General features: G+C 53.1%; 1 protein-coding gene across 2 annotated transcripts in view; it reads left to right on the plus strand.

Moving 5' to 3' along the window:
- The first annotated feature begins 8,512 nt into the window (after window positions 1–8,512).
- SBNO2 (strawberry notch homolog 2) overlaps window positions 8,513–26,481 on the plus strand; it is a 67,868-nt gene continuing 49,899 nt past the window's right edge. Inside the window, exons 1-3 of one of the 2 annotated variants that reach the window (XM_075077277.1) lie at window positions 8,513–8,533; window positions 22,894–23,117; window positions 24,214–24,293. In XM_075077277.1, the coding sequence (XP_074933378.1) occupies window positions 22,992–23,117; window positions 24,214–24,293 (206 nt within the window). In that variant the 5' untranslated portion in view covers window positions 8,513–8,533; window positions 22,894–22,991. Of the gene's footprint in view, window positions 8,534–8,998; window positions 9,113–22,893; window positions 23,118–24,213; window positions 24,294–26,481 lie in introns of those variants that run through there. The other variant, XM_075077276.1, reaches the window with a different exon arrangement.

A 26,481-nucleotide genomic window follows, 5' to 3' on the forward strand; every position in this document is an offset into this window, starting at 1 on the left:
TCCCGCCCCCGCCCGGCCCCGCCGCGCTCCCGCCGCTGCCCCCTCCGGGCCTCGCACCTCCCTGGCGACCAACGTGCGCTCCCATTGGCCGCGGCGCCGGCCACGCCCCCCCGCGCTCGCTCGCTGGTTGGCTGCGGCGGCGCCACGAGGGGGCGGAGCCGGCCGTGCAGCTTTCGCTTCCGGTTGGCTCGTCGCTTTTCCAGCCCGCCCACTCACTCTGGAGAGTGGCGGGGTGCTGTGATAGGCCACGGAAGCTGTCCGTCACCGGTACGGGTGGGGCTAACGGCGGCGGGGCGGTGGAGGGCAAAGGGCAAAGGGCAGGGGGCAGAGGGCGAAGGGGAAGCGGGTGCCATGGAGACGAGGCGCGGGGCCTGTCCTCGTCGTGTCTGCCACCGGGGCCTAACGGAGAGCCGGGCCTAACGGGGAGCCGAGCCTACTGAAAGCAGAGCCCTGCCCTGCCGGGAGCTGGGCCTAACGGGAACAGGGTCTAATCGGAGCTGGGCCTACTGAGAGTGGAGCCCTGCCCTGCCGGGAGTCAGGCCTGCCGGGAGCGGAGCTGGGCCTAATGGGGGCAGAACCCTGCCCTGCCGGGAGCCAGGCCTACTGAGAGCTGAGCTGTGTCCTGCTGGGAGCTGGGCCTAATGGGAATGGAGCTGGGCCCTGCAGGGAGCTGGGCCTACCAGGAGTGGAGCCCTGCCCTACCAGGAGCGAAGTCGGGCCCTGCCAGGAGCCTGCCCTGCTGCCGCCATCCTTGTGAGCTGCCTGCCCTCGGGCTGCTCTGCAGCGGCTCCAAGGTTGGGGTGAGCCTGGGGCCTCCCCAGCCTCCTGTGCGCAGCTCCTCAGGCCCGCAGAGCTCAGCCCAGCGCCCAGCGCATCCCGGCTGGCCGTGCCTGGGGCAGTCGTGCGGGTCCAGGCAGGGCTGAGCAGTTCCTGCTGCCGGTCATCATCCCTGCCACATACAGCCCTCCTGGTGGGGCTGGCGGGTGTCTGCAGGTGAGGCGCAGGCTCAGGTCTGGCTGGGGGCTGGCGGCAGGGAAGCCACTCCTTCGCTGCCCACCCTCTAGGAACAGTCAGTAACTTGGCACTGCCTGTTTTAAGCACAGCTTGAGTCAAACCCCATCTTTCTTGGGAACCTCTTCTGCTGATCTGCACGCTTCATGCTAAATTCAACCTGTGTTAAACCTCTGGAATGCATGTGGGGAATTCTGCTGTGAGAGCTCTTGGGAGGTGGGGATACCTGTCCCTCCTCAACAGCTGCTGGCCCATCCCGCCATCGGTGCCTGCTCAGCCCCCTTTTTCCTGTCCTCCCCCCATCAGGTCACGCTTCACTGGCGGCTTCCCCCGCCGAAGGCTCCCAGTGGGTCCCATACACTTGGGTGTTTTGGTGAGGGCATTCAGTCCCAACACGTTTTCATGCTCCAGGATAATAATAAATAATGGACAGTAAATAAAGCAGAATGTGGTTTTTATCTGTAGCCCTTAGAGGCGATACAGGCGCAGGGGATGCCGCAGCAACCTCTGAAGCAAAGCCAGAGCTGGGCTGGCAGGCGGCATCTGGTTTCTTTCCACTGCGCAATGTCAGTGTGGGCGCTGCGGTCTTCTGCTTCTGATCAAAAACGCGGATGGGGAAGGGTTTCCATCCAGTCAAACACGGCCTTTGTGCTCCTGCCGATCCGAAAACCCGCAGGCGATCCTGAACTGCCCATCTTTAGCAGCACGGCAGCCTCTGCGATCCCTGCACCACCGCTGATCCCAGGCACATCCCGACCCTTCCTGATGCCGCTGCCCTGGCTGCAGGAGGTGGATTTACCAGGGAATTTACTAACATAATTTGTGTTTTTCATTCGCTCACGTACCCTCCTGCCTCCCTCAGACTTTTCTCATCTCACAGTGATTTACTTGCCTTCCGCTGCGTTTCAGCAGCAGCACCCAGGGACCACCCCGGGCCCTGGGAGACACACAGCGCCTTCGGAGATAATCCTGCCCGACAGCTTATCTCCCCGCAGGCAGGACGGGCAGTGGGCAGGCAGGGATGCTCCTCTCAGCACAGCCACGCCTGGAAACACAGGGCCAAAACGCGCTGCCAGGAGCCCTCCGCTCCCGCTGCGACAGCCTCCACCGCGGATCACCTCCAGCACACGTTTATCTGGCCTTTAGAGACCTCCCCACCCCCAGCGCAGCCCATATCAGTGCTGCGTGTCTTGAGGGAGATGATTGTTCCTAATAAGTACTGCAAATTTCCTGGTGCTGTAAATCCCACATTTCCACAGGTTTCTCATTTTCTGTGCCAGCACCGAAGGCCGTGCCGGGTCCAGACCGACGTCGCCGGCTCCGTAATCGCTCCCCCACCTCGGAACGCTTCTCCCGCAGCTCTCCCAGTTGGCGTCGGTTGTGCCGCGCTTTTGACAGTCCGTGTTTAAGGGCATTTAAAGGCAGGGACACAGATTCCTCAACCCCTGCCCCCCGTGAGCTGGGCGCTGCTGAAATCTCTATAAAACTTGCTTTTCCCCTCCTTGTATTGGAACAGGAAAGTTTACATATGGGAGAAAGGGGGAGATGGGAGTTGCGCCCTCCCGGCAGGGCGGCTGGTGGGTTGCACTGCCCCGTAGCAGCTCTGCATCAGTCCCGAGCTGCAAGACACCTGCTGCGTGGGCTTGTTTGTTGTTCTTTTTTTTAAAAGGCTCTGTTTGTTTGGCACCGTTTCCAGCTGTTGCCGTTTGCTTTGGTCAGTGTGTTACAAAAAGGGAAGAAAACATCCCTGATGTGACACGTGTAATAGTTCCCTTTGAATAAGTTGTGAATTTTATTTTGAATTTTGCACTAAATCATGTTTTAAGCTCATCTCCTGGAAGGGATTTGGTTACCTGGGAATCTCCACCTTTATCAAAAAACGAAAATAGCCTGCTAGGCCTTGTGGCCATGCACAAGGTCTTGGAGAGGACTGGAATAAAAATGAGAGGACTATGAAAGAAACCCTCTCCAGATTCGGGCAGCAGCAGGAGGAGGATTCCTCCTCCTCGCCCTGAGCAAGGGGACCCCGGCACTGGGGGTGACACGTGGGATGAGGCCAAACAGTTGCGAGGGCATCCTCCAAGGCAGCGGCCCAGCGCCCGGCACCACCACCCCGGCACATCCCGAGGGGACGGGCTGTACTCAGCACAGGCACTGGCACGGCCGACAGCCCCGGAGATGGCTGAGATGCCTCTCCTGCGGGGATTCTCTGCCGTCTAATACAGGTTGGGCTTCACAGGCTGCTTTCCCCCCCGTAGGGGCATTAGAAGGGTCTCCCAAGAGGAAGGGTTTCACCGGGTGTGTCAGAGCACGCTGCAGCCTCCCCCCCACCCCAGCACACACGTACACTCCCAAACCGCCGGGGCGAGGGTTTGTGTTACGATGGCCGGCTCCAGCGTGGGGGCTGCCGGCGCAGCCCGTGCCGGCTCCTGCCGGGGAGCAGCTGGTCGCAGGTGCCGGCACACTTGGTCCATGAAGTTACCAGCTGCACGCGTGCAGAGGAACACGCTGTTTGCAGCCGCAGTTTTCTCCCAGGCCCTGCTGCACTACAGGTTAAAAAACCCTTTAGCAAAGGGATTGAGCCAGGCTTGGCCAGGAATCGCACAGGGGGCACCAGCTCCAGAAGCTGAGCTGTTATTTTGAGGCAGGACAGGCCAAATCCATGAGTTCTGCCTCTTCACAAGAGCTACTGGCACTGCACGGGATCACAAAGCCCAGGCAGGAGAGCTCCGAGTCCATTTTTGGGGGCCTGAGCAGTGTCACAGCACAACCCACCGCCCTGGGATCCCCAAAGGCTCAGTGGGTCCCCAGGGATGGGTGTCAGAGCACAGCAATGCTCCGGGTCTCACCCCAGCTCCGTTGCCAGTTTCTCTGGGGTGTCCAGCCCCACAACCGCAGGAGGAGGTAGGGGAGGCCCCAAGGGCTGCTGAGCATCTCCAGAGTGCAGAAGAGGGGGTGCCACAGGAGCAGACTGCCCCGCTGAGCGCCCCAGGCTACTGCCAGCGCTGCATTCCCATCCTGCTCCCTCACAGGCTTTTCTCATGATAGCACCCGGCCACATGTGATTTACTTCGATCTTGGCACCGAGTCCAGAGTGCTGGAAAGCGATCACCCAAATTCTGGTAAGTGCTGTGTTTCCCCTTCCCGAGAGGGACGGGTTCCCAGCAGCAGGAGGGCAGGATCAATTGGAAACCATCCACAGCAGAGAAACCCAGGTGGGAGGCCTCAGCTCCCATCGCTTCGGCTGCAGCTCCGTAGCTGCGTTGCATCAGCTGCACTCTGCTCCCTGCCGGTCCTGCTGCCCACCCCGCCGGGCTGGCAGGAAAACGGGGCTCCCCCCGAGGTGAAATCCTGCTCGACCCCTCCAGGAATGGGCAGCTGGAGTGGGGCAAGCCAGGGTCTGACTGCAGGGCTCCCCAGCACACATGGGGTGTCACCAGGCACCCTCGGATGCCCCAGCGCTGTCTCCTATCAGCAGCCTGTGGCTACATCAGCTTTCCCAAGCATCTGAACCAGCATCTTCACCTCCAGCAGGGAGGTCAGCCCATCCAGGAGCCAAGGGGAATCAGGCTGAGGCCTACAAAGCTCATTGCATGTGGGCCACTGCCACCTCGTCCCCTCTGCCAGACAGGCAAAGCCCAGAGCCCTCGGCCGTGGTGCGGCTTCCCAGCCAGGGGGGCAGGGAAGGGTCTGCCCAAACATGAGATGGTTTTGCAGGACTCCCCCACCCCGGCAGGTCCCATCCCTCCCTCCCTGCACGGTCCAGCCCTGCCACCTGCACAGATGGGCCCCCGGCGCTGGGGTAGCCTGGTTCTCTGGGGGCTGCCCATCTGTCCCCAAAGCCGCCTCTTCCCGAAGCTGCGGGGAGGCGTGGAGCCAGCTGGGTGCAGGGCTCCTCGCTCCTCACCCCGGCGGAAAGTCAGGGGATTTCCAGGCTGTGGGAAAAAACAGGAACCAGCCACATGCGGCAGTGGCCAGGCTCACCCTGACGCAGCCACAGCTGGTGGGAGCCGCTCTGCGGCACGCACAAGAGCAAAGCCTGCAGGACCAGGGCTCTAGAACTCCCATCTCTGTCCCCATTTTCCTGGGACCAGGTGCCCTCCAAGGGCCCAGCTGCCTGAGAAGGGCTTTTTCTTGGGAAGCGAAGCCATTTCCCAGGACATCCCTTCCGTTCAAGGGCCAAGGCGTCAGCACGCATCTCAGCTGCGTCCCCGGCACATCACGTTTCTCCTCCTCACTTCCCACCAGTGCAGGCACAGAGCAGCCCCAGTGCCCCCAGTCCCACCACCCCAAAGCAGCATCACTTCTGCTTCAGCCCCTCCTGGGGGTCCATCCCAGCTCTTGCCCAGCAGGGAGGTGGGGGGCAGGCAGGGCCACCACAGGGGTGACACCGCACATGGGGTGGGCGGCCAGGGAAGACAGAGCCTACCGCATGTCAGGAGCATCCCTGCCTGCTCCCCAGCTCTGGGGGCTGCAGCTGAAAGCAGCCAAACCACAGCCCGTTGCTGCCTGCAGCAGGGGCTGTGCTGCAGCCTCCCGGCTTGGAGTGTTTGGGAAACACCTGTCTCATGTCACAGCAGCAACAGGTTCACAAGAAAAGTTGTGCTGGGGTCCCCTCCAAGCTGCCATGTTCATCCTTGGGCTGCTGGAGCAGCAGCATCAGGCTGAGGGGGAGGTCTTCCCCCTCAGCACCGACCCTAGTGCCTCCCCACCCCTGCACCCCACACCACCAGGGTCCTGCTACCAGCACAGTGCAGGGGTGCTCCTGCAGAAGCACCTGCAAGCCCTCCCCTCCCTTATTAAGGGGCAGCAATTAGGGCAGAGGCTTTATCTGCAGCCCTGCCCAGGGAGCTGGGCTCTTGCAATAGGTGGGCTGGGGCATGTGTAGGGGGAGGAGGGGTACCAGCTGCCTTTGGAGCAGCTCCCAGAGACCACCTGATGGTGCAGCAGCACCTGCCTGCAGCCAGAGCAAGGGGGGCACGGGTGGCTCCATGGGGCAGGGACCCCCGGCATCTGAAGCGTAGCAGCACCTTGCAGGCTGTGCCCTCCATGGGGGGAGCGTGCGGGGGCAGAGCCTGCACCTCTGGGCCGCTGGCTTTGCGGGGCTTCCTCGGCGGTGGCCCCTGGGGACTGTGGGCTGGGGCAGCGCAGGCAGCGAGGCCAGCGAGTTCAGGTCTAAAACAGGAACCGGGCTGGGATGGGGGGGAGGAGGCGATCGTGGTAAGTGAAATAAGTGGTTGTGGCACCAGCTGCAGAGGCGTTGGTGGTTACGGGAGGAGACTGGTTCATTGCTGAATGGATCAGTATGTGATCTTCCAGTGTATCTACTTATTCATATTTGTATCACACCAAATAAATAGCTCTAGGGGATTTTAGACCCTTGAATTGCACGGCTAGCTAGGCTCCAGCAACTGCTCTCAGATAAGAGAGCTGGTAGCGTGGATGGGGATGAGGATGGTCCTGCCTGGCCTGTGGGGATGCTGCTCACACCTCCAGCGTGCCCACGGCCCCGTGTGGGACAAGAGTCAGAGCAGGGGGATTTATTTCAGGGATATGATTTAATAGAGCCAGAGCCTTTGGTGCTAAGCTCTAGAGAAAGGGTATTTCAGAAAGCATGACAAAATTGCTTGATTAATTAATGCATGCGAATGAATGAAGTCTTCTGAGAGCAGTGCTCATTGATGGGGTTAAAAGCCCAAATGGGAGCGGGAGAAAGGGAAGCTTCCCTCGGGGCTGGTGGGGGTATGGGGGGGACATCACTGGAGGCAGTGCTGCCCTTCCCCACGGCAGAGCCGGCGGGATGGGGATCCCGGAGGCAGCGCTGCCCTTCCCCACGGCAGAGCTGGCGGGATGGGGGTCCCGGAGGCAGCGCTGCCCTTCCCCACGGCAGAGCTGGCGGATGGGGGTCCCGGAGGCAGCGCTGCCCTTCCCCACGGCAGCGCTGGCGGGATGGGGGTCCCGGAGGCAGCGCTGCCCTTCCCCACGGCAGCGCTGGCGGGATGGGGGTCCCGGAGGCAGCGCTGCCCTTCCCCACGGCAGAGCTGGCGGGATGGGGGTCCCGGAGGCAGCGCTGCCCTTCCCCACGGCAGAGCTGGCGGGATGGGGGTCCCGGAGGCAGTGCTGCCCTTCCCCACGGCAGAGCCGGCAGGATGGGGGTCCCAGTTCAGGGTCCTGTGGCTGCACCACACGTGTTGCGGCCATTAGGACAGAGGGGGCTCTGTTCCTCTCTGCCCTCGTGAGGCTCCGCGGTTGGTTTGGGGGGCTGGGGTTTGAGTTCAGGCAAGTTGTCTGCTAACAGCAGCAGATTGTGGTGAGGCGAGGGAGCCCGGGAGGCCAAGGTTTTGCTGCTGTTGCCTCTAAAGCTCCCCAAGATGAGGTGTTCAGCTCCTGGAGGAGGGAACGGGACCAGTTGAGCGTGTCTGTGCCCAACCAAGCGCATGCCTGAAACTCCCACGAGCCTTCCTCCAGGGCTGCTGTGAGAACCCCCAAACCTTTTGTTCTCATCATCTCCTTTGAAGACAGCGCCATGGACGGGCACGATGCAGCTCTCAGCTGGCAGCCAGCTGCTGGGCAAGCTTGTGCTGCTGAGGTTCCCATGTGAACCCCAGCAGGGCCAGGGTCCCCGACTCCTTGAACCCCTTCAGAGGGGACTCCCCTGGTGGGAGCAGGGCTTGGGACCACCCAGCTCCCAGAAGGGCGTTTGGCCCCCCGACCTCGTCAGATGAGGACTCCTACACATCCCTAAAACTGGACAGCCCGTGCCGTGCCAGCCTGTGCCTTGCTGTGGCTGCTGGTCCGGGGCTTCGCTGCGGGTGTGGAGCCTGGGGTTTCCATTAGCACTGGGATCGTCCCTGCACCAGAACCAAGAGGCTGGAGATTAAAGCAGGGTGCTGAGCCCCCGTGCCGAGGGGCGCACAGGGCTGCTGCCGGCGGCAGAGCCAGGGCAGCAAGTTCGCCCAGTCCCTGGTGTCACAGACTTCCCCGGTCAAGGTCCCCCCCTTCCTCCCACGGGTGCCTTTGGCAAGAGCCTATGTTTCCAAAGGCCAAGCAGATAGCGGTGCTTCTGGTCTGCCGGTGCTTTCCTTCTTGGGGAGAAATCAAACCTGAGATACCCACGCTGCCGCCGCCACATCAGGGATGCCAACGTAAAAATAGACCTATCTGGCAGGCTTTTTTGTATGACCCCATCGGGATTTTTGTTTTATCCTGGGAGTTGAAGGGGGCGCAGATCCAACATAAGCAGTGGGAAATAAAAAAATTACAAGAATGGGTGGGAGTGAGAAGGAAGTGAGGAGCATGGGGTGATTTGCCACAGCGGTTTATTTTTTAGCTCTGTGATTCAGCACTTCAGCTGATTTGAAATTCTTAGAGCGAGACTCTTGTGGGATGGCAGCGAGCGGACGTTCCTTGGAAGCTGGTCAGGATTTAAGTGTTTCCCTTTTCAGCTCTCCCGCTTCCTCTGGAGGCAGATAGCGACAGCCCCCGGCCCGCACGTACGGAGTCAGGAATTTCACCCTCTTCGGTGAGGAAAAGGACTCGCCGGCGGCTGCTGGGGCTGCGACCGGCCCAGGCCGCTGGGAGACGTGGGTTCCCCTCCCGCACCCGACGGCTCCGGGCGGGAGGCCAGCGCTCCCCGACCCGGGACTGCCGGTCGCCCCCGGCCCCGGAAGGGCCCGCACGGCGGTTTCCGGGCCGGGAGGTGCCGCTCCGGGGGCAGCGCAGGGGCTGGGGGCAGCTCCCCGCGTTGGACACGGCGGGGCGGGAGGGAGGCCCTGCCCACCGCGGGGGGTGGCACCGGGCGCGCTGCGGCCGGTGACACGGGCCCGGGGCAGCCCCGGGCCCTCCCAGTACCCGAGTCGCTTCCCAACGCCGCGGGCCCTGCTGCCCCAGCCGGGCCGGGGCCTCCCGCCTCGCCCCGGGGCCCGCCGCTCCCCCGCCCGCTCCCTCCCGGTCCCGGTTCCCCCGGCACCGCCCCCCGCCCACTTCCGGCCCGGAAGTCCGTGTCCTCCCCAAGATGGCGGCCGCGCGGAACCCGGAAGTGCGGAGAGGCGGCGGCCGCCGGGCGGGAGCCTGACTCCCCCCCCCCCCCCCCGGGACGCAGGTAAGGGTCGCCCACGCCCCGCTCCCCCCGCCGTGGGACCGGGGTTCTCCCCCCCGCCGGCAGCCCCCCGAGGCTGGGTGGCGGGGCTGCCCCCGCCGCGGCCCTGCGGGCTTGGGCCGCCCGGGCTGCCGCGCCTCGGCCCGCTCCCCTCAGCGGGCGGCGAGTCCCGCGCCCCGCTCCGTGCGGCCGGGCCGGTGGGGGTGGTCCTGGGCCCCCCCCGGACGTGCCGCCGCCCCGGCCGGGCCCGCCCGGTGCCGCCCGGGGCGGGTGGCCCGTGTTTCCTCCTTCACGCGTGTCCGTGTGCCGGGTGGTCCCGGCGCGGAACCGGGGCCGGAGCTGTGGAACGGTCACCGCTGGCCGGGCGCGACCGTCGGGGTCCCCCCGCTTCGGTGTGCGAGGAGCCGGCCCGCGGGCCGCACCCGCTGCCGACGCGTTTCGGCATCGTGGAAAAGCGAAAGGTGCCGCGGGGCGAAACCCGCCGCGCCTCGGGCCGCTCTGGCGCTAGTCCCGGGTTCAAAGCGAAGACCGGACCCTTCTACCCCTGCCTAAGGGCTAATCCCGGGAAGGGAGCCGTGCCCCGAGTAGCAGCGGAGGCGGCAAAAGCCAGCAAACGCTCGTTTTTCCGCACTCCTTGTTGAGCTGCTTTGAAATCGAGTGGTCTAAAATCGTACGCAGAAATCCATCGCGGGCCGAGGCATCGGCTGCCAAGTTCCTGCCTGTCGCGGTGCGGCTCTTAGTGCCCCAGTTAAGAGCCTCTGAAAAATAGAGCTCACACTAACAGACTTTTAACTCTAGAGCTGTTAGTGGTCACCGGCGTACTGGGTTCTTGACATAATTAAATACTCGGGCAACGTTAAGAAAGAGCACCGTTCTCAAAAGTAACCATAAATATCAGCATAAGAACCGTGACTCTAAATCAGCATGCTCCACTTACAATTAAAATAAGATGGTCTTTTGAAGGGCAGGTTCTGCAGGTTCAGTGCTGGGACCCAAGAGGCTGTGAGGGTGTTTCTGGTTTGTGCACTATTATGGTTGTAAACTTAGCGGGCAAAGAGATATCGGCTGTACCTGTGCCGTCCTGTTGTCTTCTGCGCATTATCTACGTGTCATCTGAAGCGTTGAGCTCTCCTTGACCTGTGCGGGTACGTCTAAACCGAGGTGCAGCTGGTGACGGGAACGTATTTAAGTGGAAAATTGCGTGCGAATACTTTTGCTTTGAGTTCAGGGAACATTGTGCATCCCATAAAGCAGTAAAAATTTTTGCGGAGTTCCTTAGGTCGCATGCCAGCTGGAGACTTTAGAAGCCTGAATTCTGTTGTTATCTCTGCTGCTTGCTCTTCTTTTGGTGGAGACCTGTTTGCTTGACGTTTGCACCCTCGCTTTCCCGACATAAAACTTAGACCTGTAGCAGCTCGACTGAATGAAGTCTCATTCAAACACTAGTGTGAGTACACTTCGAAGGAGGAATGCCTGAATTGTCCAGTACTTTTTCAGTCATTGCCAAAGTAGCAGCCTAAAAACACCTGAAACCTCAGTGCTTAGCGCTGGCGTAGTGCAAAGCTGGCGTTATCCGGGAGCACCTGAAATGGCTGTATTCTGTCTGCCAGCTTGCCCAGTATTAGATGCTGAAGTGAACAGAGCTGTGATGGGTATCAGAGGGTCTTTGTCTAATTAAAGAGTGGCATTTTTTATCTGGGGCTGTTCCATGCAGTAGCTAGGGTGGCTGACAGAAGCGAAAAAGGAAGGTACGTTTCCCCACCCGCTTCCTTCGATAGCGTTTGGCCTGTCCCTGGAATCATGCTCATGCTTTTGCTGGGCTTTCAGGCCTGCTGAAGGAGATGATCTTTTCCCTTGATAAAGGAAAATGCATTGGTGAACCCACAGAACTTGGCAGGAGATGGCACGGCCTGTGCATTTTGCGAGTTTGTTTCTTTTCTTTAACAGTTAGATCTCAAGTTTGATTCTTCTAAAAGCATTCTGAAAGATATTGCTGGGTCCCACCTGTGGATTTTTCTTGTGTACGAACTCGCACCCTTTAAAAAAACCCTTAAGAAATTCTTAATGTTTTGCTAAATGCAATTTCCTCCCATACTTTACCTTTTTCAGGGTCTTACATCCTCATCCTCGAACAGGAAGAGGCTTCTCCCGGAAAATCGTTTGTCCCTCCCTTTAGCTGCTGTTGAGTGCTGACGTTTTGTTTTGCGCTTGCTGAGCTCTCCGCGCGGTGGGTCCCCCCACTAATCCCTGCCGACTTTGGAACAAAAAAAGCAGGACGAAGCGTCATGTTTCATCATGTGCCAGACATGCGACAGGCGGCGTCTGCCAGGCCGGGCACTCGCTGAAAAGCTGCGGCTACTTTCATCGCAGATTTTTTTAATGCTAAAGCGTACTCGGACAGGAATTTTTAAAATTTTTGTTTAAAGTAGCAAGCTTATGGTGTGGTTGAGGGTTGTGTTTCCTGACTGAATAGGTCTTTTTAATGGTTAAGTTATAGATCCCTGGAATGGAGGGTCTATAATGAAAATGCTGACACAGGTTTAGAGCTTCTTGAATAGTGACACTGTAATAAAGAGCTAACTGTGTAGGCACTGAATACTGCGCTCTGATTTTGTAATCGTGAGAGTCTGGATCTCTCAGGAAAGCCTCCTAGGCTTAACTGGGAGTTATATATTCTCCCAAAACATTTTTTTCAGCTTAAAACTTAAAACTCTTCCGTCTTTTTTGGTGACGCGATCAAGGTCAGTAAGCACGTAGCTATGAAAGAGGCGAATACATGCCTCTCTCACAGAGAAGGTCTCCGTTGAGCGTGCCTGAAGGTTGGCTGGTTTGAAATGGTGTTTCTGTGCTTACGATCAATGGCGAAGCAGGCTTTGATGTCCTGGAGTATTTTTTCTGCCCTGAATGTCTGTGTGTGAAACAGAACATTGAGACCTGCTCGGCTCCAGGGGAGAGTGTTTCTTCCAATGTGTCTCTCGTGATCGAAGCTGGGGGTAGAGCAAAGGGTGGAGAAGCAGGGACCCGCGTTTTCTTGGCTTTTGACCTTAGTCGAGTTCTTTGTGTTCTTCTCTTTCCCTTTAATTAAGTAGTGTAATAACACACTTCTACCTTGCAGGTGTCCTTCTGAGGTTGACTTCATCAGTGCTTGCGTCGGGCTTGTGTTACAGCTCTGTCCAGGTGTGCTTCGCTGCTGCCGGACCTTGGCTGCGCTGAGTGCCGTGGCTGCCCTGTTAGCTGGCAGCCAGCACCCGTCGTGCTCTCGCCGTGGTTTGTTTCCTTCCAGGACCGTCCTGGTGACAGGCGTGAGAAGGGGAGCAGCTCGGAGGCTCCCGGTGCCCTGCTCGGGCTCTGTCCCGCTGGCGGCGGGTGCTCAAGCCCCTGCTCTTGAGAAGCGTTTCGTGCATTCACTGTCTGAGCCGCTGGGCTGCCGCAGCCGGAGCTCTGCCTTACAGGGTTTGCGTGTGTACGGTTTGGAAGTGTCAGTGCATGGTTGTGTGAGGGTGATGCTGTATGGATTTACACAAAAACACGTTTTTCTTGGAGGAAGCTTGTGTATGGGGAGGCATTTTTGCTCTGTCCCGAAACAGTCATAGCTGTTCTCCCAGGTGGAAGAGCTGGGACAGCTGGAATCTGTCTCTGCCCTACAAGCAAAGCTTTACGTTGAGTCTGGGTCCCTGTTGGAGCAATATTTTGTTGCTCAAAGCAGTTTGAATTTGGAGACAGACCATCAGAGTGAGAGCAGCCTGCGAGCGAAGGGGGCGGCCGTCTGTCTGCTTTGCAGCCGCTTCCTTGTCGGGAAGTAACATGAAACTTGGAACGGTGAAGCGGGGACCCGGCAGCTCTGCTGGTGGAGAAACGGAGTGCAGGGAAGCAGGAGAGATGATGTTCTGGAGTCACCGTGAGCGGAATGAATGAAAAGTGAGGTCAGCGGAGCAGGTAGCATCAGCAATTAACTTTAATTGTGCAGTCTTGAGACAAAAGAATCTGTGAAAGATTTAAGACAATTTATGTCAGTGGATAGATTAACGAACCTTTCTGTTGTTGCTAAAGCTGCTGTGCCTCTTAATTGCCTATTATTAATCCCTGGAAATTTAGGGAATGGCACAGTGGGGCAGATGCCAGAAACAAGACTCCAGATTAAGCTTTTTCCCTCACTATTTAGCCTTACATTTCTGTGTGAGGATTAAGGCCAGTGTGACTCTCACAAGTATCCAGACAGCACCAAGGAGTGGCCCAGCGATGGGCAGTGCGGTCTGGGTGCAGCACAGGCCTTGGGTGGTGCAAAGGTGCTTTATACCGGTGTCGGTCCCTCCCACGGTGCGGAGGAGAACGGCCCCGTTGGCGTTCGGTAGGGGTGGATGGACGGTGGGGAGGTGAGTCTCCTTTCCCAGCCAGCTGCGCTCGCTGTGGGGCCCGAGCTCGTTCCCCTGCGATGGGTGGCAGTCGCCATATGCGCAGCCCGTCTCCGTACGTGGATGCGCTCGGCTGCGCCGTACGGCCCTTCCTTGCTAAGGGCAGGGCTCTTGCCGTGGCAGACCTGTATGATGCCACATACCAAATATAGCCACAGTGCTCTTCCCCAGTAAGCCAGATTTTGCCCTGACTTCATCAGCTTCAGTTCCTTATTCTGTTCCTTGTTCCTGCCTCTGCTCCTACGATTCTTGCAACCTGACCTGTTTCTGAGTGAGGTTTTTCAACTCGTTTTTTTTTTTCCCCCCTTTTTTCCCCTGGCACTTAAAATAATTAAGTCTGTTACATGCTAATTTAAACCTGCCTGATTTACTTGAAGTCCAGTTGTGTGGGACAGTCAACATATTCTTATAAAGAGGATTTTTCCATCCAGAAAGCTGTCTTGATTTTTTTTTTTCCTTCCTCTATGGTCTGAGCTTCAAATGAGGAGCTTGAAGCATGGCTTCAGGAGTGGAGCTCTTGCTCTTCATTTTTGAAACACCGCTGTCTTTGGAGAGCAAGTTTGCTCTTTTGCCTGTACCACCGTATATCTTGGACAGATCTGGCAAGCAGCTTTGGAATGATCTCAGTTCTTCTTCCCTTTGCTTACAGACTATCTAATTCCAGCAGTTAATCCGTCAACTAGATTGTTTCACACCGCAGCCCCGTACTGAGTTGCGCAGCCCAGGTGAGTAGCAAGGCTTGCCCCGTTCCCTTCTCGGCGTCGCTCAGGAGCCTGGCAGCGCTGTGCCTGCGCGCTTACAGCTCCCGGCTGCGCAGAGCAGACGCTCCCAAGCACGTTCTCCCTTGCCAAAAGCCGTCAGGAGATCAAGGCGGCTTAAGCTGCTCTGGTTAGGATGCCCTAAAGTGATTCCGTTTTCGTCACAGCTAATTTGTATCTCTTAGATTGGCGTTATCCTGCATGTTTGTAACTGGGCTGGGTTGTGGTCCTCAGCTGCCGAAGGTTAGGCTTTCCACCCCTCTTTGCTGCAGCTCTTTCTAACAGTACTTTGAAGTTGCCTGCGTCAGGCTCACGTTTTTTTATTATTTTCTAATATGCAAAGTTGGAGACGTATTCTTCCTTTCTAGGTTTTCATTGAGATAAGTGGGTGGAATGGGTATAACTCTCTCTTCTAAGATAGTTCCTGGTCAGGAACAAACTTTGGACTCTTTGGCTTTAAAATATAAATTGACCAGTCGTTTGCTTAAGAAGAGTAGAGAGCTAGTGAGTCACCCACAGTATTTTCTGTTTCTGCGTTAACGCCTGTCGTCTTTGAAAATTAGCTTGAAATTCCCTTTCCAGCGGTGTTTCAATACTTAAACTGTATTTCATTTTGCTCTGCGAAGAACTGGATTTGCCTAATGAAAAAGAGCTAAGTTGCAAATAATAGAAAGCATGAAAAAAGTTGTATTTCCATTCATATTTTAACTTATCCTCAGGGAAAAGATATAATACTTCTGTTTGTGTTGAACTTTTGTACCTGGATGCTACCTTTTGGCTGCTACTCCCTATTCTAAATATGATGGGAGTCTCCTGGTGTTGGCCCCAAAACTTGGGTCTGTTACTCGGTGTGTGTCGCCCAATTTACACACAGAGTCGAGGTATTTTCCTTTAGGACATAAATGCGCAGATGCAGGTGCCGTCTACAAACCAGCACACCGTTGGTGGAAACTAACAGTTATTTATACACAAGATGATAACCGTCTTGTGTATAAATCATCTAATATATATTTAATCATCCAGTATATATTAATTGTGATTCTGTTTAAATACTTGCTTAAAATTCTTCGCCTCCCGTGAAAATGCCTGCGTATGCCCACTCTGATTTTTGAGACCTTTACTTCCTTAACCTCCTGGGCCGGCGGGTTTCTCGAGTGAGTGGTCTTTGAGTCGGTGGGCGTGATCTCCCTCTGCCAGAATTGCCTTTCCCCTAGTTTTGCCTAAATTTGGCAACACTGAGCAGTTCTTCACGGGACGTTAGCAAAGCAGACTGTCCTTCCCTTTGGGGCTTTTGTTCTGAGAGGGATACGTGCCATAGTATTGTTAAGGTAAAGCCAGCTGAGTTAATCTTTATCGATATCAGTGGCAGCCCTGGGAGGGGACCAGGGCTGTATCAGAAGGGTAGATCCTAGCTTCTTTCCCTTGGTTTTCCTGTTTCTCCGAGTGACTCACTGCCGGTGGCGGTGACTGGGCTCTGATTCGAGACCTTCCCTTCTCATCCCCAAGGCAGAAATATTGTTTGGCCTAAACTGTTCAAAAATATGGCAAGAAGAAACATTAAAGAGGAACTTGAAGCTAGCTTGGCACTTGAGACATAAAAAAGGCTTTTAAGAGTTCCCTAGCATTAAGTTCCCATTTCTTTGGGCAGTTCTATACTAACTGTGTCCTGAGGAATTCCTTCCAGCTGCAGCTCCCGTGGGTGCCTGCGTCCATGGTTCACCGGTGGCAGCGCTTTGGTGGAAGGAGTGGATGGAGCCGGGTAAGGGTGCGAGGCCTGGGGCTCCCTTTCTGCTCCATGGGTGGGGTGGGTGGCTGCTGGGGGGATTAATCTGCAAGTAGAAGGAACTAGCTCAAATTTCTGAGGTCTTTTTGTCATTATCAAGCGCACGGTAATTCACGATCAGCAGGTTTAGCTCTGACTGTTCCGTGCATACCTGTGGTTTCCCAGCTATCTTCCTTTAATGGAGGCAATTTAAAATACACTAACAAAGACTGAAACACAACAGGAGGAAGTGCTCGCGTTTACTGAGCGTACAATGGGTTGTTTTCACCCCTCTTGATTGCAGATACCTGTGAACTGAGCCCTTCCCCACAGCTCTGTTGATCCTCATTGCAGAGCAGTGAGGATGTTCATGTTTTTCAAATGGGAAATCATCTGCTGCAGTGATGGTCTGATAAATTTCTAAAGCCTAAGCTTTTAAAAGTTGAAATTTGTGCTCCATAACCTCTAGGCATGATGGTTTTCCTCAGGAATTCCAGGCTGAAGCTGCCCCTTACCATCTGGGCTGAATAGCAAACGTTTAAGCAAACTGTTATTAATATTGAAACTGTTCCTATAGCTTAATCAGAAGAACTCGTGATACAATCAAATTGCTCACGGGGCTTTATCACGCTATGCAGGGAACCAGTTTCATTATTAAATGTACGCTGCTCAGCCGTAAAGGAGCAAGTCCAATGTTCTTTTCATGCTTGTGTAATCATCGCTTGAGTGCCACTCGCTCCGAGTCTGGGAGATCGCGTGGCCGCTTCTTAGCCATGCTTGCAGAAGAAAATTACTGAAGTTCGTGAAGTTCGGAACCTTATCCTCATGTTGTCGGAGTTCCCTTACGTTCTGTCCCGGCTACCGCTGGTACGAGGAGCTGGTCTGCAGAGCTGTTGTTCTCCTCTCCCAGCCGTTGCCCTCTTTATCGTCACTGCTGGTAACGGGAGCCTCATCCTTGGTGATTCTGGGAGACTTCTCTGCTTGGTGCCGGTGAGCCTGCCTGTCGGTGAGCTGCGTTACATATTGTGCCTTGAGATAATTTTTTTGTAACTGTATATGTTTTGTGGGAGGGAAATGGAAAAAAAAAACCCATTCCAGCGTTTTTTAGGGGATTTATCCTTGCACTGTTTGGTGGCGTGTTTTTTTTGGCTTTTGGGTTTTTTTGTTTGTTTTGTGGGTTTGGTTTCTGGTCGTCTTCCTCCCTGAATAGTTATCATGGCACCGCAGTGCTTCAAATTAATTCTGTGTGATGAATAACCTGCCTGTAAAATCGGTCTAATTACTTTGCAGTTACATTTTCAAAGCATAATGCACTTGGGAAGCTTTCTGAAATTCCTTGTTAGTGTTTGGTACCTCCTTGTACTAAGGACCGTTTCCTGCGCTCATGGGGACGTGACGTATGCCGCGCTCCAGCGTTTTGGTATGATGTCCTGGTGCAACTTCTGTCGTTGAGTTCAAGGTTGCTGTTTTCCATGACTCTGCATTCTTTATTTTCTAGCACTGCGAAAAACTTGAGTCAGTTCTCGATTCTTGAATTTGGTAGTGGGGCTCTGCTTGCTTCGGTGGGTTTGTTTTCCTAAGTAGAGATTTTAAAGGCGGGTAATCAGGAAATATCCCAAGTCTGGCTGTCAAAGTCTAACAGGACAGGGGAGAGCTTTTTAAAAAGTTTTTTTCACTCTAATGAAAAAGTCTTTTAACTTTATGATTTGAATCTTAGACGGTACTAGAGGTTACTCTGAAACTTAATCTATGTAACTAGAAGCTTTTTTTGACTGTTAAGATTGAAAGTTGGTATCAGTAATTAAATTTTTGTTCACTGCTGGCCCTGGAGTTTCTAATGCCCCCTCGTCATGGGTAGTGCCCGAGCCTTTTTTTTTTTTTTTTTCTTTCTTTCTTTTAAATAAATCCTGGTGGGCCACTTGCATCCTTCTGTAATAGAAGTGATCTTAAACTAGAGAGCTCTGATTTGCCATAACGGTGGGAACTGTTACTTCGTAGGAGTGTATTCGGTAAGAGGAGAGGTGGAAAAACTTTCAAGAAGTTTGCTGAAACAGTTCACTTGCAAACTGTGGGCCTCTGTGTTTATCAGTTTTTATTGTTACAACGACAGGATGGGATGTGGAAATGGGAGCGCTTTGGCTTGCAAGGGACTTGCTGAGTTTCATGGTTTTCTGTGACGAGGCTGCCTGGAGGATGGTAAGACAAGCACATACCAAAGGCTGTTTCCACTCTGCGGTTCTCGTGGTGGGCATTGCCCGCCATCCTCGGGCTCACGCAGATCTCTGAAACTGGCTTTAGTCAGTTTTTTCTTTACCTTTGACTTGGAATTTGAGTGCGTAAGCCGGACAGCAGCCCTCCCTTATCAGAGTGGGAGCTTATGGAGAGAGCTGTTACAAACTCCATGTTAATCATCCCAGGAACCTCGTGTAACCGCCGTCTTCCTCCACAGAGACTAGACGATTAATTTGCAGCAGTGAAGCTCTGGGGAACGGAGAAGGTCGGGGTTTGGGGTTGTCCCATGAGTGCTCTGCCGTGGGTTGCTGGTGCTGCGCTGGTCAGACAAGAAATGCCTTCAGCGTCCTCTGGCATCAAGGCAACGGATGGAAAAGGTCAGGGTTAGAGTGAATTCTCGATGCCTCTTGCTTCCCGCTGTTACTGATGCTGGGAAGTATTTTGCAACATACACTGGGAAAGACCCCCCCTAAACCAAGGCGAGACCGTGTTCTGGCAGTGTCATTTCCATGTTTGTATTCAGACTTTTTTTGAGGTTCGTTCTGTGTAAGTAAATGCTGATGGGGCATGACTCGTTTATCAGAACTAGCAAGGAGCTCACGTGGGGTGACAGCTCATGGCAGCCTTGTGATGGGTATTAGCCGTTGTGTGACATTTGTGCGTTAAGGTAATGCTTCTTCAGCAGTGCACTGTTTTGTTTCGGGTTAACTAGAAAATGTTGAGGGGATTCATCCTCTCGGTGTGGTCTGGAGGACAAGGCTGGGAGTCCACCACGCCTGGCTTTCGTTCTTAACTGTTACTGGTTCTCTTGGCATCTCCGAACAAAAGACCTCTAGTTTCTGGGTTGCCCGTCTGTAGGGCTGCACTGCTGCGCCCCTTGATCTCTTCAGAGGAATTATGTCATGCAAATTTAATGCGTTGTCTTTTACCATCTGACCATTGCTCAAGCCTAGAAGTTTACAGTTCTTTAAGCAGTTTCCTTCGTTTTGCTAATTGGGCATGATCTATTGTGCAAGAGTTTTCCTAAGGAACTGATGATGTTTTAGGGAAAGGCGCTCTGCTCTGCAGAGGATCCGGCCAGTGAAATCTGGTGTTGCCAAGACACGAGATAATGTAGAGCAGGCAGGGAGAAATTCTGATATTGATTTTACCCTTCATAAGTTACTTTGGGTGTGTAAGTAAAGCTGTATATTTGCTACAGCTGTTACGGGAATAACTCCTTCTGATTTCCTATCAAAAGCTGTTACAAATAGGAAAGAAAAAAGCGGCGTAAAACCCTGATGTCTCTGGTGAAAAGAACAGACGCAGTATTTTAAAGGCACCAGAGGATATCGATATCTCTAACGCAGTCTGTGACGCTGACCCTTAGGTCAGCAAACCTCAGCACCTCGCTTCAGGAACAGCTGAGCAGTATTCAAAGGTAATCTTTTAAAAAAAAAAAAGGGGGGTGGGTGGGAAGGCTGTCTTCCTTACAGCCTTGAGTTGGAAGGCTGGAGGATCCTGCAGCAGGTGGATGGAAGTAGAAAACAAACCTCATTGTAGGTTTGCTGCTCTGCACCCCGCTGCTTCATTTGGGGATTGCAAAGTTGTAGCACAGGCTTAGGTTATAATCTAGGTCCTCTTGTCCAATCCACCAAGACAAGAAGAAAAGCCGGGAATTTTATGATGGAGAGGAGGAATGAGGCAGGGCTATTTTTACAGCAAACCCTTCAATTTCATCTGGTTTGTGCGCTGGAGATAAGCGGAGTCATGATAAACCTTTACCTTGTCTCTTGTTACGTTCTTCCTTAGATGTACCCTAGAATGTCATAGGATCTCTTGTGGACCACCAGTGGCATCAGAGGACAATTTACAGGAAAAGAAGAAAGCAACCCTAGAGCCCAGAGAGGAAAGCATCCCCTGGGATGGCTGCGTAGCCATCGCGCTGAAGCATAGGTTGTTTAATTTCTCACTGGTGACGCTTTTTACTGCATCTCTTCACAGTGGGCTTGGGGTCAAAGTCTGCAGTTATGCATCCCTGTGCTTGAGTTCTGTTGCAATAAATCACGTGGCTTGGGAGGAAGAAGTCCTTGAATATTTTAATGTCTTCCTAGTCTTTTGTGTGCAGAGCCGCTTGGTAGGTGGGAGGCGAGCGTGGGGCTGCCCGAGGAAATTCATCGGCAGTCCTTTGTCTTCAGGAGATGTAACGTAAAGCAGGTTTTGCTTAAATAATAGGACTTCAGCATCAACATTTAATTTGTGTGTGAGTGGGGCCAGAGCACCCGCTAGTGACGCTGCCGCTTCTGCAGCCGCGCTGGTGAGCTGACTTGTGTCAAGGAAGGCCGTGATTAAGCAGCTTCTAATGAGGCTTCAAGACTAGAAGCGGTCGACAGGCTGCGTTTTGGGAACCCTGGTGCTAACGTTTGGCTAATAAATCAAGAGGCCTGAGGCCAGTGTAACAATATTAATTAGGATGCTGGGGTGCTAGCTAAGTGTTTTTAGCTATTTTTTGCTCCTGGGCTTATGGACTATAAAGCCTGAGTGTGGATTTTATGGTGTAATAAAAAGAAACACTTCTGCTTGTAAAAGAATGAGACTGCAGTAAATCTCTGGTGAAATAAAGCCAGCGAAAAGGATCTAGGTGATCCCAGGCCTTTGTAAAGGGTATTTATTCTGTTGGTGATTAATTAAAATGGTCTGAGATTTTTGTAGCTTAACGATCTTTCCAGGTAGCCTGGCGTTACCTCCGCTGGCGTATCAGGTTTGTTCTCTGGAGGTGGTGGTTCATCGTGCTCTCCTAGGGAAAACGCTTGCATCTTCGTCGCTTAGTCTCTTTCTTTTTTGTACAACTTGTCAGGCTGTGGGAAGAGGCAAAGATCGGATGAGCAAACCCTGCAGTCTGTTTAAACTGGCGGCCGCTGGGAGGACTGGCCAGCCTGCTCCTGGGGAAGTTGCCTTCTGCTCTGCAGCCCCCCCGTGAGCCCCAGCTTTTGTCCAGCGCCGCTTGGGAGCTGACGTAAACCGTGTGCATCCCAGTGTGACCACCTCTTCAGCTAAAATAGAAAAGGGGGTACTTTTTTAAACGATGAAGTGCTTAGCCTCTGGCAAACGATTTAATCCAGTCTGGAAGCCTGGGTCTTGTGACGGCATTTGTGCACCCACAGTTAGAGACACAGAGGCAGCGGGATCCCTGGTCTCTGCTCTTCTCCCAGAAAGTCCCCTGAAGGCGAGGGCTCTGCCTGATAACTTTGCACCAAGGGATCTGCGTCGGGCTCTCCACCCTGGGCTGGGCAGGGGTGTCCTTGGTCCCCTGCGGGTTCTGCAGCCTGCACACGCGAGCCCTGCTCGGAGCTCTCCTGGCATGGTGCTGCCACCAGGGAAAGAAAGAAAGAGTCGCTTTAATTTCGCTTTCCATTACAAATGCAGAAATAATCTTGTCCGCTGAAAGGTCACTTATTTTTAAAAAGACTCTGACTCAGAAATGACTTTTCAAAAATACTCCTAGTAACAAATACTGTCTTCTAAATGATCAAAGCCGGCATATTTTAAAATGCGGTTTCAGTTTGTGCCACTTAGTTTTTCTGCCTGGCTACCTTGCTCGATGAGGATGTGTCAGCCAGTTTCCTTTACTTGGCTGTCATGCTGCAGGCTTCTGGTGGTGGACAGAGTCGGGGAGGTGGGAGAGGGGCAAAGAAAGATGCAATGGAAATAAAGACATCAGGGATGCTTTTCTCTTGCTCCTCTGGTGGTATCAGTTGCTTTTACCATCTCCCTTTTTTTCATCCATTAAATCCAATTGGGAAGTGACGTTCTGTGGGATTATGGAGAATTTTGGTGGACGGATCAGAAGTTACTTTGGAGGTTTTGACTGAGAAGTTGCACTGGGGGCGATGTCTTGTCATGGGTTGATCCCTGCCAGAACAATACTCTTGCTTTAGCAAGTGTGATGCTGAAATCTCATCTTGCTAGCAACAGGGAGAAAGCGAGACAGCTGATAAAGTCTTACATTTGTTAAATTAATAGTATTAATCCTAAAAGTATACTATCCAGTTTGATCTTTGTGCATAGCAGCGGCAAAAAGTATTAGTGCACACTGAACATCTGCTGTGAAATTAGGGAGACATCCAAGTACAGCGAGCTGGGAGATGTGAGCGTGCGCTCACCCTGCAAGGTGATTCACTCGTTGCTCAGTGTGGCCGTCAGTACTCTGTGGAACGATGTTCCGCCTATGTAGCATATTTTCATGAAAACAAGGTATTTTGGGGAATTGGTCCTCATGAGTTTGCACAGAAGTGCAGAATCTTTTTGTATAGTAGACAAGAAAATTCCCCAAGCTAAAAAGCAGCTGCGTGTGTACTGCAGAAATCTCAGATGATTGCGAGGATCTGCCAGACTCCCACAGTGTTTGCAGTAAGGCAGGAGAGGTGTGTTTAATGTAAGTTCACAGGTCTGGGTGAATTCCAGGTGTGGTGATATTTGAGAACTCTGTTTCCCAGTTAAAACCTCTCATTTATAAAGAGGCAGCAGGCATTTCACAGCTGACGTCTGCTTCCTGATCTCTTAGCTATGTTTGGTCTCAGAAGTGTTTTTTTTCCTTCTCCCTTTCATGCAATTTAAGTGCGCATTTCTTTTCCACCCTAGGACATGGTGCAGGGTGAAGAGCACAGATAAAGAACCTTCCACCACTCCATAGCCTGCCCCACGTGCCCGGAGGACTTCATGCGGCAGGACGCAGGCTGATGCCCTCAGCACGCCCTGCCATGGACGGGGGGAGGAACTACCCGCAGCACGAGCACCAGCAGTCAGGCAATACACTCTACAGCATCCCCGGCCTCCGCTCCCAGCTCGCCGTGCCAGCCATGGAGGTGAGGGCCCCAGCAGCTTCTGGGGAGGGGTGGGGAGAGGCTGTTGGGAGGGTGTCACCAGAAGGGGTCCCAGCAGGGCAGTCCAGCCTTTCAAATCCTGGGAGTCCTTTACAGGAGGCATTTACCAGACTTTCTAGGCAGCTGTCCAGGGGCACGAAGTATTGATTGGGAGTGCTGGAGGGTTGAGGTGGTGCTCTCCACTGCCTTTGAAGCGGGAGGAGGAAAACAAGGCTGTAATTAAAACAATGCCTTTCTAAAAGCTGGTAGGTGCCAGGCTCCTCGGGAAATGACTGAAGAGTTTATGCAGAATTGCAAACTTTGTTTCTACCCCAGCTCGTGTCTTTGAGACCTGCTAAATCTATTGCTGGGTCCAGCCGTGCCTTTTCTGAGAGTGGCAGAGATGAATAGGGTTGTGTTTGTCCAGATATGCCTGCTAAAACAAGACCGGGTCCCTGATGCATTTGTTCTCAACAGGGCAAAAAGCAAACCTCTGTCCCAAAATAGCTTACATGTTCCTGCAGTTTTCTGCTTCTGACTGTTTTTTGAGTTTTGTCACATATAGCAATATAGAGGTTAAAAAAAGAGGCCCATTTCACCAAGTGCATGTTGCTTCAAGCATTGAGGTATCCTTGCTTTGGACACAAAAAAGGACAGATGAAAGACTGATCTATAGCTGAGTAGCAAGATACTGTATTCTTTCCGTGATTGTATGGGTGCATGCTGAGCTAAAAGCTTCCCATTAATGTCGGAGACTTCAGGGAGGTGGGAAGACAAAAAGAAAACGATGTTTTCAGGTGTGCTGTGCAAGCCAATTTCAAGTAAATGGGTTGGCGCTCGCTTTCTGCAGAGGCTGAGGTTAAAGGGCTAGGAAAGGGGGCTGGCCCTGCTGTTCTTCTGGGGACGGTAACGGGGAAGTAGGTTCAAAAGCTGGAACTGGAGTGTAGCACTCGATTTCTCCTGCTGTGAAAGATGAAGAGTCACCTCTGCTGATGGAAGGCACAGAGGGAGAGAAGTCACGAGCCTGGCCTCAGACCTGCAGCTGCAGGTAATCGTGCCGGTCCTCTGCTGCTCTAACTGTTCTGGTTTCTCCTTTCAGAATTCCTTGCTGGCTGCCGACTCATGGAGTAGCTGCTACCCTGCCTCTTTCCCAACCTCATCCTTCCCAAGTGAAAACCAGTGAGTGCTGTTTGCCTTTGTATAATTCCCCTCTGCTCTTGCACACCCCGTGATTCAGCTTTCTTTACTGTTTTCCTTGTTTACTTTATTTCACTAAGTGATGGGGAAACCATTGCATCACACACTGATCTTGTGGCATTTCATAAACTGCTACATCTTGGAAAAAGCAGCAAACAGCTTTTTTTTTTTTTTTCTTTGAAAAAAAAAAAAAAAAGATGATAAAACCTGTGATTTCTGGTAAACCTGGAGGCTGCTTTAAGGGAGCCTTGGTTTAGCCTGGATGTGTTACACTAATGGAGTTCCTAAAAACTCCCCATTAGCACAATCAACTGAGCGAATACATCGTGCAATCTCTAGCTTCATACAGATGGTGCAGACAAGGGCGAAGGTATTACCGCACCAGGTGGCAGACTTACGGGTGAAGTTAAAATCTCTAGCCGTGTAGGTGACTGGAAGCTGACTAAATACTACCATCTCATGCTGATACCGAAAAAAACGTGCACAGCCCCTAACTGTGCAACCCAGAGTTCATCAGGAGTCATGACTTTTTCCTCTGGGTGTAACTGATGTTCTTCACTGATTACCTCATCCCACAAGGTGTGAGGTGGTGAGTACGGGCTCGTGTGAGACGTCGTGACTGACTTCTAAGTAAAGCTGCCTAGTGTACAGCACAGTTCAGTGGTGTAAAGCAGAGCTGCGATGGGGTTTGGTAGCCTTTGTGTAGTGACAACGGCCCTGCTGATGGGAAGGACATGAGCTGTGCTCTCCGGATTCAGTGCAAAAACGTTTCTAGATTTAGATTATCTCTGCATAACAATGAACACTGTTCTTCCTTTCTCCCCCTTTATGGTGAACCTCCATCCTGGATCAGACGGTAGGACTTGACAGGAGATGTTTGGGATGACATGAAGTGGCCTTGTGCCACCACCGAGTGACTTGGATTGGAACTCTGTTGGGACTCGGAGATGCTGATTGTTGGGAAGGAGGTTTGAAGGCTGATGGACGGCTGCTTTGGTCTTTTTGTGAATGCAGGGAGTGGCACAGATATACAGGATGTGTTTTTGTTTAGGTCAGAGGCGGGAGGAAGGAAAAATAAAAGAAACAGAACTTGATATTGTGAGCAATAACTGCGTTCCAGGTGCTCGAGGATTTAGTTGAACCTTCTTCCTAAAGGGATTTTAGCACCTTTGTGGAAAAGCAGAGATCTATCCTCGGGAGTCAGAGTTCCAGCCTGGCCGGCAGCAGGGAGAATCAGCCCTTCTCTCCAGAGGGGTGAGACGTGTTTTGTCTCCGTATTGGTTCCGCTTGCTTCCTGCGTGCCTGGTCCACCTCAGCCCGCAGAGCGAGCTAGCCAGCGATGACAGGGTGGATGGAATAGGGCAGTTCTTGACGTAAGGTTACTGAGAAGCCGTCCCACAGGTGTGGAATGGAGCTCTGCCTTGCTACTGGCTCCCCAAAGTGAGAATTTGAAAGGAGTTATCAGATAAGTTCAGTATCTTTGCTCTTAGCTAGCCTGTCTCTGATTGGAAGAGGGTGTACGTTTTGAGCATGATTCCTGTAAATTACACTTTGTGAATCCTCAGAGAGCTATAACAGAATTTCTGTTTCGCTGTATCAAACCACAAGATTAGATTGTGTTTATCTATTGTGTTGGCTCTTTTTTTTTTTTGACCATTTGTTCTGGTTTTGCCCCTCGCATTCTTCCTGTTCAGTGCTGCGCTGCTGCTTGCGTCAGCTCTGCTGGAAATGTTGTAGCCTTGATCCTGCAAAGACATGCCTGCATTTAACACAAATGGAAACTTGTTGACTTTGCTGTAGTTACTTTTGGAAATGAGGCTCGTTGTAGCAATTACTTGCTAGAGAATTACTTGGGCAAGGCCGCACCTTTAGCTTCCTGTTTTTTCTATCCTGGTAATTGTAAAAATTACCTTTCAGGTGAAATTTTCCATGTCTGTATTTCACAAAAAAAGAAAGAAGTCTGTCCTTTTGTGTTTGAAAACTGCAGCTGAATCTCTTTTTAAGGTGGGCTTAGGGTTAGGGCATTACAGGTAGGAATCCTGAAAGGGATGGAAACGTTGAAAAATGGGATTGTAAAGGGAGTTGTAATTATAGCCCATGTTGTAAAACAGAAAAATGCAGATGGAATTAGAGTTAGTACGAGTTTCTCTTCAAAATCCTTGCAGAAAAA

The sequence above is a fragment of the Phalacrocorax aristotelis genome, chromosome W (assembly GCF_949628215.1).
Source record: "Phalacrocorax aristotelis chromosome W, bGulAri2.1, whole genome shotgun sequence".
NCBI lineage: Eukaryota > Metazoa > Chordata > Aves > Suliformes > Phalacrocoracidae > Phalacrocorax > Phalacrocorax aristotelis.